General features: G+C 39.5%; 1 protein-coding gene across 1 annotated transcript in view; it reads left to right on the forward strand.

Moving 5' to 3' along the window:
• MRPL3 (mitochondrial ribosomal protein L3) overlaps nucleotides 1–13,256 on the forward strand; it is a 69,148-nt gene that overhangs the window by 23,497 nt on the left and 32,395 nt on the right. Inside the window, exon 7 of the mRNA XM_054019687.1 lies at nucleotides 12,139–12,247. Within this exon, the coding sequence (XP_053875662.1) occupies nucleotides 12,139–12,247 (109 nt within the window). The remainder of the gene's footprint in view (nucleotides 1–12,138; nucleotides 12,248–13,256) is intronic.

Consider the following 13,256-nt stretch of genomic DNA (forward strand, 5'->3'; position numbering starts at 1 on the left):
TTTAACAATACAACACTACCTGTTAGTGAGCAGAGACCACTGTCTGTCATGTTGACTAATATTTTCTCATTGTTTATTTGTACTTCCTCATTGATCTGTATCCATCTGTTATCTCTTGTCTTCTACTTAGTGTAAACCCTTTGGGGCAGAGACTGTCTTTTTGCTCTGTTTGTGTACAACACCTAGCATAATGGGGTCTTGGGCTCCTAGGCACTACAGTAATACAAATAATGATAATACTGATCTTCAATCACTGTGAACGTTGAAAGAGTTTTGGAGATGCTGGTTACTAATGAGTTGTAATGCTTCCTGTCCCATGCTTTCAGCATGAGATAGTCCATGGGTTGTGATTGGAAATGCTGCCTGGGTATACAGAAAGTTCTACTTTATAGTAGTTTACAACTACTTTATGTATTTGTCATTAAAAATATGCCTGCAACGAAGGGTTTAGAACGGCAGTGATTCTCTCCTGACTGTGGAAGACCTATTGATTAAACTCGCTTTCTCATTCTCTTGTCTCCCACAAAATGCTGCTATACACTACTATAGAAAATACTACTCTTTCAGCGAATAGGTCATAATGTGTCACTGCTTCCGTTCACTGATATGACGTTTTTCACGAACTCAAGTATCTGTGCAAGACAGAGGTGGGCAAACTACGACCCACGGGCCCCATCTGGCCCACAGGACCATCCTGCCTGGTCCTTGAGCTCCCGGCTGGGGAGGCTAGCCCCTGGTCCCTCCCCCGCGTGGGCAGCGCTCTGGGCGGCAGGGCTGTGAGCTCCTGCTGAGCAGAGCGGCAGCGTGTCTAGCTCTGGCCTGGCGGCACGGCTGCTAGACATGCCGCTCTGAGCGGCATGGTAAGGGGGCCGGGACTGAGGCGGGGGTGGGGTTGGAGAAGGGGCGAGGGATCCCGGGAGGCAGTCAGGGGACAGGGAGCATGGGGCAGTTGGATGGGGGGGTGGAGGTTCTGTGGGGGGGGGGGGTCAGAGGAAGGGGAACAGGGGGGTTAGATAGGTTTGGGGTCCTGGGGAGGCCTGTCAGGGGGTGGGGGGGTGGTTAGGGGTCAGGGGATGGGGAACAAGAGGGGTTGGATAGGCGTAGGATCCCATGGGGCAGTTAGGGGTGGGGGTCCCGGGAAGGGGCGGTTAGGGGACAAGGAGCGGGGCGGTTGGATGGGTCAGAGGTTCTGAGGGGGGCAGTCAGGGGGTGGGAAGTGGGAGGGGGCTGTTTGGGGAGGCACAGCCTTCCCTACCCAGCCCTCCATACAGTTTTGCAACCCCAATGTGGCCCTTGGGCCAAAAAGTTTGCCTACCCCTTGTGTAAGGGGATGGAATGGCATACTTCCCTTCCCAGTAACATAATGAATGGGGTTGCTGAGTCTACTCTGCTTTTTGGTTGTTGAACTGTGTAGTTTGCTATTATTCCTGTGACTGGGACTTCTGTTCTCTCATGCTCAGCTCCCACCTTCCACACACTCTCTGTATATATTCCATCCGCCTTGTTCTTTATCATGACTTCTTTTCTACACAGTATTTTTCGCTCTTCTTGCATAACTTAAGTTATACTAAAAAATAAGCCTTTGTGAGACGATATTGAAAATTCAGTATGTTAAAATTACTAGTTTAGTGCACTCTGAGGTCTAACAATTCTTGATAAACCTTATTTTTCTTTTCCTAAAAAGCTCTTTGTTTTGGAGTTAACCTGAAAAGCATTTATTGCAAGGGTGCAATCTTACTTTCCATCTTAGTCAAGAAGAAAAATAATAAAAAGCAATCAAAAAGCTTTGCACTCGGCTCTGCACTATTTCACGGAGATCTGATCCATGAAGTAATATATAGTCTGAACTCATTTGTAACTTTCAAAACTGCTGGAAATGCTCTTAGAAGTTTGTTAGTTACTTCGGTGAATAGAGAATTGTTTTCCTCAAAAACCTAATTCCAAATTCATCAGGTATATGAGATGAGGTGGTTACATGTTTTTAAATATATTAGTTTTACAGTGGCTGGTTTTTAAAGAAAAACAAATTTGCCATTATTCATTTTTTCTCTTAACTTTGACAGCAGAAAGTTGTTGCTTTTTTGAGGAAACAGCTAAAAAAGTGAATCTTACATTTTATTAGCTTCTTGCATTTCATTTTAGATAGGTTTAAATGACCAAGACATGTAAAATTTAGGCATACTTTGCTTCAGAAGGCAAGAAAAACAGAATAACTTGTGATTGTGGGGTTTTTTTTTTTTTTTTGCTTTCTAACATTTTGTTTTTCAAAGAATGCTTTTTCGATTTTTAAATATGATTTAACACTGGATGTTTATATTGCTAAATGAAAGCAGAGGTAGGCCTAATAAAGGTACATTACCATAGAAGGGCATTTTGGAGATGAAAATAGGAGTTGAAGTTGATAGGTGATCTTTCTGTAGTAACACTTTTTGCTACATGTCTTGCTGGTGTGGTAAAGTCACATGCTCAGGTGCTTCTGTATGTGAGTGTTTTCCCTTTTCTTTGTTTGTCTTGTTTGTTTAATGTGGTAAAATGCTCTGTTTTACAAAATCAGTGATTATTGTCAATTGGTAGTCGCTTGCATTTTTGAATGTGATCATATCTGTGTTTAATCTAGCATAAAGTTTATGGTATAGTTTAAAAATTCTTTTTCATAATAGACTTCAGTGGAACTGGGAACCAGAATTCAGTAGCACTTATGAAAATGCCTTGGAAAGAGAACACACACACTTAGTTGAGGGAAAAACATAACTTCGGTTTTGAGCATCACATTTCAATTTTGAACCTCTTTTTACATGCAAGAAAGTGTAAAGGTTTTATTTAATGATCATTTTGATGTCCACTGTAACCTGCAGAATGTTTCTGGCTTGAAGCATGGTATTGTTTAATCCCAACATGCTTTGAAGCAGACGGTCCAGGAAAGGTGCTCTCTTATTACCATTTCGACACATGCTGTGCTCTATTATACTTTGCTGCTACACCTCTACCCCGATATAATGCCACCTGATATAACACAAATTCAGATGTAATGCGGTAAAGCAGTGCTCCGGGGAGGAGGGGCTGCGCGCTCCGGTGAATCAAAGCAAGTTCGATATAATGCGGTTTCACCTATAACGCGGTAAGATTTTTTGGCTCCCGAGGACAGTGTTATATCGAGGTAGAGGTGTACTTCCATTTAATGAGTATTTGGAAAGGCATGACCATTGACACACCAGGGATTTTGGCACTTATCAAAAAAACAAAACAAAAACCAGCATTCTTGTTTTTTCGAAATACTTGGTAGCAAAATAAGAGTCTAGACTCACCGATATATTTTAACACCGTGTTTCAGTTTTCTTAAGGTAGGTGTTACTCAAGCCTAAAAATACATTGTGCGTTTCTAAAATATTTGACTAAACAACTGAGATTTTGTTGTACAACATTAAAATAATTTTTTATCCCCAAAATGCCACAGCAAGCATTATTTTAGATCTGTTAAGTATGACATATTTGCCACAAGCTAAGTGGTAGTTTTAAATAGGATTCTTTATTCTAAATAAGTCATCTCATTACATGCTGACATTTTGCTTAAATTAAAACTGAAAAATGAGGTATTACACAGTATTATATGGCTGACTTGAACAGCTACTTTCCCTCAGGTAAGACCAGGGGACCTGTCTTTATACACTCTATTTTAAATTCTACTTATCGTTATTTTCATTTCATTTAACCTCCACATTGGTCCTTGCTTTGAACCCCAATGAATGCTTCTTGCTGTCTAGGACTATTTTATGGGACTTGGGTAAGCATGTTTTCAAATGGTAGCTTTTGGTGTGAAAAGGTTATGTTGAAGAAAATAACCATGTTGTAGTCAATTCATTCCATAGAAAAGGAGTGAAGTGATGTATATTGGATTTTATAAAAGGAATGTTCTCTAGCAACTCCATTTATACTAGTACTAGTACTGTATGAAATGATAGCCAATACCACATTCTTCAGAATGGGAAGCACTTATTGGTTATATTTTGTGATGGCGATGGGAAATATCTTTAGGAAATTATTTATATCCTAGGTATTTTGTCTTTAACCTATCAGAATCTTTGTAAAATAATATTTGGCTATTTTTCACACTAGTGAGTTTACTTTCAAATATGTATTTTCTAAATATATCATGTCAGATGTGATACATTTAACCTGATTCGTTCAAAGTGGGCGGATATACTAATTTTTCATAGCTAACTTGTGTATGAAAGTGCGAATTAAAGGCCCAATCTGGCAAACCCTTCCTCAAAATTAATGGGATTATATCCAGGAGTACAAGCTTGCAGGATCATACTCCTCTCATGCCTACTTTGAGTTTGTATTAATCTACAATTGTATTCAGTTTAAAATTGTGTACAATGTTTGGAGAGGTTAGGTCTTTTTCAGTAGATACAGTAACGGGAAGTCAGGATATAAGACCTTGCAGGAGTTCTTTGAGTCAACCATGAATCAAGTGGTAACTCCAATTACCAATAAAGCAAAACCCTAAAAAGGGGCAGGTTTGACCATTACCTTGTTATGTATACCTTAAGAACAGGGTGAGAATGTCAACTGATCACATTCTAGAAGAAAGATTTACTGCAGTGTGGTACAGCTCTAACGCTGAAATATTTCAATCATCTGATTCATCTTGCCCACTTTAAGTTCAATTTCAAAATGTCGGTTGAAGAGTGGCACATGAAATGGAGCACCTTTTGAGGAAGTGGTGACCCAACTAATAAATTCACATTGCTCTGGGGATTTATTCCTGTTTCATTAACTGTTATAAAATGTTTCTTTAGGTTTAACCTAAATAGTATATATTGTTGTGTTCATATATGTTGTTACTAACTGTACAAATTCACTTATGAGGATAGGCCATTTCAAAATTTCAAAACTAATGTATTTGAAATTAAGGCCTTGTCCATTAAATATGTTTTAAAAAGTCAGCAAGATTGCTGTAAATACGGATTGAGTCATTGACAGATTTCAAAACAGTTTAGAGACAGGGAGGCTTAAATTATATAGAATTCAACTCTGGCATTCAGTAATATTTTATGTAGGAGAATGACCTAGTAAATTTTATTAAGTTCTTTTCCCAATTATTTGAAGTGAATAATTAGTTACGCTGTATTGTTGAGGATCACATACTCATTCAGATTGGCAATGCACACAAATATGTGATTTGTTTAAAATAAAACTCTAAGTCGGGGCGGGCAAACTTTTTTGGTTTTTTTTGGCCTGAGGGCCGCATCGGGTTTCATAAATTGTATGGAGGATCAGTTAGGGAAGGGGGTCGTGGCCCAGCCCCTACCTCCTTATCTGCCCCTTGCCCCCCTGGGACTCCTGCCCCATCCAACCCCCCCATTCTCTGACAGCTCCTCTGGGACCCCTTTCCCATCCACACACACCCACTCCCTGTCCCCTGACTGCCCCCTGCTGCCCCATCCAATCTCCCCTCCTTCCTGACTGCCCCGGGACCCCTGCCCCCATTCAACCCTCCCCCCCCCGACCGCCACCCCGAACTCCCCTGCCCTCTATCCAACCCCCCCCTGCTCCCTGACCCCTTACCCCGCTGCCTGGAGCACCAGTAGCTGGCGGTGCTACAGCCGGGCCACACTGCTGCCACCGCCCACCAAACAGCACAGAACACCGGGTCAGGCCGGGCTCTGCAGCTGCGCTGCCCCAGGAGCTCACAGCCCCGCCAGGGGCCAGGCAGGACAGTACCGCGGGCTGTAGTTTGCCTACCCCTGCTCTAGGTTATAGGACCCTTCCATTCACTAGAATATAGTACATGTAAAACCAGGTAACTAATCTACTTAAAAGTATCAGTAAGAATGTCTCTTAAAAGCCTACTAATTTTCTAATCGCTGTAGTATTTTTTTTCTTTTTCTTGAGTTACTAGTATGGGACCTGATCTTGTGAGGTGCTGAGTACCCTCAGCTCACATGACTTTCAAATCACTCTGCACCTTGTAAGGTCAGCCCATTGGTTAAAATCCTTCTTAAGTGACAAAAATAAATATAGAGGTTTCATGAAAAACCAATTTTGTGCATAGCAGAGAAGCACACAGTTTCGTATAGATTGCAGTCTCTATTCAAGAAGGGCTCAGATTAGAACAGTCTCATGTTGCTAGAAAGGATCAAGGTGTGTTGGCCCCACGAGTATGGATGTACCTATACAGGTCCTTTGTACTAAGTTTGACTTAAACCAATTGTAACAGTCCCTTACTTTAAATAATACTAAATCTAAATTGTTCTGTATTTTTAAAACGGAAATGGACAGTTAAACCTCTAATACAAACTTAGCATAAGAAAATGAATGTGACTGGGGAAAAAAATATTCATTACTCTGTGTAATGTTCTTTTTCTACCATGTAAATTGACAGAATAAATTATTGTACATTATAAGTGCTTAAACTTACTTCAAGATGAAAGGCAACTTTTTCTTCTGTATAATTATTACAGGCAATTTGCAAATCAAAATATTATGTCCAGAAAGGCTATAGGGCAAGTTGCTCTGGTAAAGCAATTCAAAGGTCTCCATTCCATTCTTCACAGTGCAGAAAGATCTGATGGAAGAGCCATGGTAGACTTCAAAGCACTAACCACATACATTGCCTCCCTTATGAAACTAGAAGAATTTCCTATACATTAGCCAGTGTAAGAGAAGGATTTTTCAGACCTCCGTGAATAAAGAATACTTTCATATTCCAGTTCATTACTCTGGAAATTTAAGATTAATCAGAACACTATTCTTTAGTCTGTCCATGTTTCCTGTAAATTCATTAAGGGACCCAGTCCTGCAAAATTTGAGCATTTGTTCAAAGTAATATATATGCTGAAGGAAACAATTGGATTACAACTGAGAGCAGAAGGTAGGTGAGCGTGGTATGCTACTGCGTTGCATAAATTATTAAACATGGGGAAATGTTATTCCATTCTACAAGCAGCACTTGCTGGAAACAAGTCTTCTAGTACATACTGGAATACATGATTATTCCTGGAGTGCTGCCCCTTAAATATATACACTTGGTGAAATTGCTTTTTGATTTTTACTTTTTGAAAGTACAGTTTACAGCAGAGTAGATAGTTCGTGTCTAAACGATTGGCTTTCTGGATGAAATATTTGAGGTGAATGTTCAGTTTCATGACGCATGGGATTATGCTGCTTGATTAAAGTTGGCAGGACCATTTTCTTTGATACTGGTTTCTTCAGGTGTTGAATTTTGGTTTTTATTAATGCATTTCTGCTGCTGAAGAATTATGTCCCAATCTCTCTGTGTGGTCACTGTTCACTTACCATGACTCCTAGTTGCTTTGGGGTTTGGATATTTACTAGGTCCATCTTCCTGCTAGAGATGTCAGACGTGGCCTACTTAAACACTGCCAATAATAGATCATGTATTTTAAAGAGAAGAATAGAATTTCTACAGAACATACATGTGAGTCAAGTATTCCCACTTCTGTTTTTTTTAAGTTACAAATTCACAGATATTCTTCTGCAATTGCTGCAGAACAAAGATAAACTGCAATATTCAAGATGATAAAAATATTAAAAATTATATACTAAAGTTAGCTTTGCTTGCAATAATAAATTAAGATAGAAACTTGCTGTGGTAAACTTCAAAAAAATTCTCCGATGTATGGTATATGATGTGAGCTTTGTGATTTTGAAGACATTTTCCATGTTTGTGACTAGTTTTATGATTTTGGAATTAATATACAAATTAATTTGACATCAATGTGCAATTCAATTTGTTTCCAGTGCTCAAATGCCAGCACTGCTATAACTGGCAGTGAACTGAAAGAGCATTCTGGATATTGACGAGTAGATCAAGATTAAAATGTTCATCAAACTGAACCACAGTCTCCAGTTGACTGTTGGATTCAAGTGCTTCAGACAGGGCAATCCAAAGGGGAAAAATACAGATATTTTAAACTATGAATGTTTGCAGTAATAAGTATTTTTCTCACTAGTTTTAATGCTGTGATTTTTTTATATCAAGAAAGTTAAGCAGAAATTCCCCTCATCCAAACCATGTGTATAAAAAATACTCATACAAATACAAGACCTGAAAGGTTTTTTTATCTACGCATTTTCTCTTAGAAACCTCTGGACAATTGAACTAGTAGGATTATGACATCACAGGTAACAAATGAGAGAAAATTGAGCAAACAAGTTGGGGAAGGGATTTTTAATCACAGTTAAATTTTCTTGTCTATATTTTATTATTAACTTTTTTAGAATAGATGTAAATCTTTTATATTAGAAACTATTACAGGCAAGAAATGCTCCTTTTGAGTGTACTGCACATTGCTGGGCATATAGTTAGCTCTAAAAAAAATAAACCACTCCTGGCAAAATGTTGGGAGAAAGGATCTCTTCATGGAAGCTTCAACGCTCTACCTGTTAAACTAAGTGATAAGCGGGCCTTCCAGTTCTCTTGTGGTCTTAGTCTTCCAGCAAAAACTGGGAGAATACGACTTGATTGTCCTGATATTTGTAAAATAAAAAAAATTGCAGGAAATATATTAACCCAATACCACCATCACCACATGTACGCAACACTTTCAGGGCTTCTTTATACAGCAGAAAGGGAAAAGGAAAACATAGGTTTGTGCAAGCTACCTTTTAACTGAAAGCTGCTTGATTTAGAACATTTATTTAAATTGAACGTAGCCATCTTTGAATTTCATTATCATTTTATAGCATGGTGTTTGTAGATCTACCAAAAATGTAATATGTTTATTATAATGCAAAGTCTATAAAATGTATATAAAAATCTATTTCTGATTTGCAAACATTGCTCCCCATATATGTTATAAAATTTCAGCAAGTTCAGATTGGATGGCTGTTCCTATATGTGCAGCAACTTAATCTGAACTTTCAGACAAGCGTTGACAAGTGTAGGTCTGGCATGTGAGCCCTTTGTCTTAATATATGTCACTCTTAGTGCTATATATGAAATGTCTTTAAATAACACCAATTTTTACCAATAGATAGTTGTGCGTATAAACCGATTTTATATCATACAGGTGGCTTGTACATCAAATCACTTAACAGGTGACTCAGTCTCATGTCATCTGACAAGACTCATTTCTTATTTTAACTAAAACTGAATTATAGGCTTTTGTTTTGTTCTTAAAGTGGGTTCTGTTTTTTTAAATACAGGTTAAACCTCTCTAGTCCGGCACCCTCAGGACCTGACTGGTGCCAAACCAGAGAATTTGCCGAACCATGGGAGGTCAATGCAGAGTGCCAGCAGGTTTCCATAGGCGTGGGAAGTAGAGGTCCAGGGGGTGCTGCAGCACCCCCAGGCTTTGCGCCCTGTGTGGCCCCCCGGCTGGGGGCCCCATTGCCACCTGGGGTCCTGGCCGACAGCCCCCCGCCTGGGGGCCCCAATGCCACCCTAGGTCCCAGCTGCTGGCTCCTCGCCTGGGGTCCCAGCCGCCAGCCCCAGGTCCTCCCACTTCCTCATGGAGCTTGAACGTTGCAAATCAGCTGTTCGTGGCACTCTGGAAGTGCTGGGAGGGAGGAGGAGGAGTTGGTAAGCACGGGGCCGCTGGCGCACAAGAGGTGCAGGGCGAGGGGGGCAGAGGTGGGATCTTGGAGCTGGTGGATGCTCCGCACCCACTAATTTTTCCCTGTGGGTGCTCTAGCCCCAGAGCACCCACAGAGTCGGTGCCTATGCCGGACGATAGATGTTGCCGGACCAGGGAGTGCTGGATTAGAGAGGTTCAACCTGTACCTGTAATACTCCTACATCAGCAAGTACTCTTCTTTTATTTGCCTGAATTAAACTGGAAATTTCCTGTGTGCTTTGACTTCCATCTTTGAATGCTTATTGAAAATGTTTCTACTGTACAAAGTATAGCAGCATGACATATACTAGTGTTAGGATTGAGAAAAAAATCTATAACTACTCTACTGATAATTACTACCAATAGGGGTACTGCTTCATGTTATCATGTATTGTTAAATTGAACATAAGAGCGGTGATACTGGGTCAGATCAAAGGTCCATCAAGCCCAGTATCCTGTCCTCTGACAGTGGCCAATGGCAGGTGCCCCAGAGGGAATGAACAGACAGGTTATCAAGTGATCCATGCCCTGTCACCCAATCCCAGCTTCTGGCAAACAGAGGCTAGGGACACTATTCCCTCCCATCCTGGTTAATAGATTCATGGAAGATAGGTCCATCAATGGCTATCTAGCTCCCTTTTAAACCCTGTTATAGTATTGGCCTTCACAGCACCCTCTTGCAAGGAGTTCCAGAGGTTGACAGAGCATTGCTTGAGCCAAATTATTTTAACTCTGAGAGTAGCTGCTTTGTTTGTGATGGGGAAAGAGAGGGTTGGTGAGATTGTTAAAATCACTCTTTTAAAGGCCCACTTCGGTGGAGCATGCGCCTAAATTTAGGCACATAAGTAGTCCATTGACTTCAGTGGAACAACTCTTATGCTTAAAATTAGGCATGTGCTTAAACATCTTCATCCACCAGGGCCAAGTATGACTTTATGTTGTCTACTTAAGTTATGTTTCAACAGTGAATTTTTGCGAATCCTTATACCAATAATAAAAAAATCTGTTACTGTGTAGATTGTTGCCAAACAATATTGTGAGCTGCTGGATTTTTTTCCCCCTGAAGGCTATGAATAGTGCATGCCTGTACTTGTAATGACTAAATTTAAATGAGCACATCTATTAATGTTTTTTTTCAAGTTAATATAATTGAAATTTTATCCTCTGTCTTGCAGACATCCTCAGGTCATATAAATTATCATTTGAATACATTGAGGAGTAAATATACTTAGTGCATATGATTTTCTTTTCAGAGAAGTGCCTGTTTAATGCAGAAGTCAAATTTTAGACAGAACATTTTTATACTTAAGAATAAAGTGAATTATATTCAGACTGTAGCTAAATTGCTTCATCTGGCCATACATTAGATGTTAAATCTACACAACATTTACAAATTTTATCATCAACACAGAATTCAGTCTTAACTCTGGATTCCATAGCATAAGAGGAAAATGTAAAAAGTTGTCAGTGTTTGTAAAGGGGGAAGGCAGCTTTAACAGTTCTCCTCTTCACTTAAAGGTTGTATTGAGATCCTTTTTATTGATCAAACAAGAGGTAGTGTGTATATTTTCAGGCTAAAAAGATGCAGCCTTTTGGTCCAAAAGCTTCTGGATGGTAAAATATTGCAGGTTAAACAATTCTTTTACTATTCTTCTAGTTTCCTCGTTAGTAAAAAGCATTGATACTTCATTTGAAATTTGACCACATGATCTTTGAGCTCTGTGTAAATGTGGACTTCAAAGTGTGTAAAATTATCATTCAGGTTAGTGAAGATTAAGGAAAGGACCACAAGGAATATTTAATTTCTAGACCATATTTTTTGCATCAGTCCATATTCCATCATTTAGACATTTTTTTAAGTATTTTCATTGTTGCTTAGAACTACATTTTCAAAAGTTGATTTTTATGTGATAAGTGTTTTGTAGTTTGGGAAAGAAAATGTTGTTTTGTTCACTGCAAGGCTCATCATAGCATCACTTGAGCCCCTCCAGTCTCTTGCTTGAGTTGCAAAGTTTAGCTTTTTGAGTTAAGTTTAGATTTTTCTTCCTTTCTGCTTCTAAACTCAATATTGGTGACAACATAATTTATAGTACACCGCTACCTCGATATAACGCCACCCGATATAACACAAATTCGGATATAACGCAGTAAAGCAGTGCTCCGGGGGGGCGGGTCTGCGCACTCCGGTGGATCATAGCAAGTTCAATATAACACGGTTTCACCTGTAACGCGGTAAGATTTTTTGGCTCCCGAGGACAGCGTTCTATTGAGGTAGAGGTGTATTTTGAGATGAGGACCAGTACAGCAAGAAATCTTAGTGTATGTTGATGCAATTAATCTTTTGCCTAGCTAACTCTCCTCCACTGCCTCTTACTCCCAAAAGCAGCGCAAGTAATATAATCAATTAAGACTTTAGAATATGTTTTGATTGACGAGCTTTACTTAAGGTGAAAGCTCAGGAGCCTAACTGGATCTCTAGTTACTGTTGCCAGAATCTTTATTTGCTTGGTAATCTATTTGAAAGCAAATTTAATTTGGCTTTGTTTATTTTCAGAATTGGTAAAGGATTTCAAGGAGTCATGAAAAGATGGGGATTTAAAGGCCAGCCGGCCTCCCATGGCCAAACTAAAACACACAGGAGACCTGGGGCAATATCCAACACTGTAAGTAGTTGAACTTCATTTATCTCAATTTAGATACTCTTCACCACCATTCTTTGGAGCAACACTTAGTGCAGGAGAGAGAGCTGTGTGTTTAAAACAAACCATTTCACAGTATGTAGACATGCTAGAATAGACCAGTTATCCTTCTAGTCTAGTGTCCTGTCTGACAGTACCAGATGCTTCAGAGAAAGGTGCAAAACAGATACATAATGGACAATATATGGAATAACATGTCCATAGAACTTTCTTTCTAACCTGAGACAATAGTGGTTTCCTTATACACCTCTACCCCGATATAACACGACCCGATATAACACGAATTCGGATATAATGCGGTAAAGCAGTGCTCCGGGGGGGTGGGGGGCTGCGCACTCCGGCAGATCAAAGCAAGTTTGATATAACGCAGTTTCACCTATAATGCAGTAAGATTTTTTTGGCTCCCGAGGACAGCGTTATAGAGGGGTAGAAGTGTATCTTGGTGCATGAGGGTTAATATTTTATAATTTTTTTTTAAATTTAGCTAATAGATGTTACTAAACATAATGTTTTATAACAAAGTAGGGAGAAATAAAATCCACTCTTAAATCTGTGCAAAGAGGGATCTGAAATCTCTTTATAATTTCATTTATGTAACCATTGTCACAAGCCAAACATTTTGATGTTAGATTGGAAGGGTTTTGGCATTTTGCTTTATCTTCCAAAGATCCAGCTGGTATTTTGATGACTTGAAGGGTTTACAGTGGAATTTCATCTAGCTTCTTGACCTTAACTAGCTTTTATCCTTATTTGACAAATCTTTCAAACTATAGCATTCAATGCCAAAATAAAGACCGTGCTATTGATTTCTCTACATTCTTCCTTGAAGTCCATTCCCTAGGGTATGTCTACACTACGGGATTAATCTGAATTTATATAATTCGAATTTTGGAAACAGATTATATAAAGTCGAATGTATGCAGCCACACTAAGCACATTAATTCGGCGGTGTGCGTCCATGTACCGGGGCTAG

This window comes from Malaclemys terrapin, chromosome 2 (assembly GCF_027887155.1).
Source record: "Malaclemys terrapin pileata isolate rMalTer1 chromosome 2, rMalTer1.hap1, whole genome shotgun sequence".
Lineage (NCBI taxonomy): Eukaryota > Metazoa > Chordata > Testudines > Emydidae > Malaclemys > Malaclemys terrapin.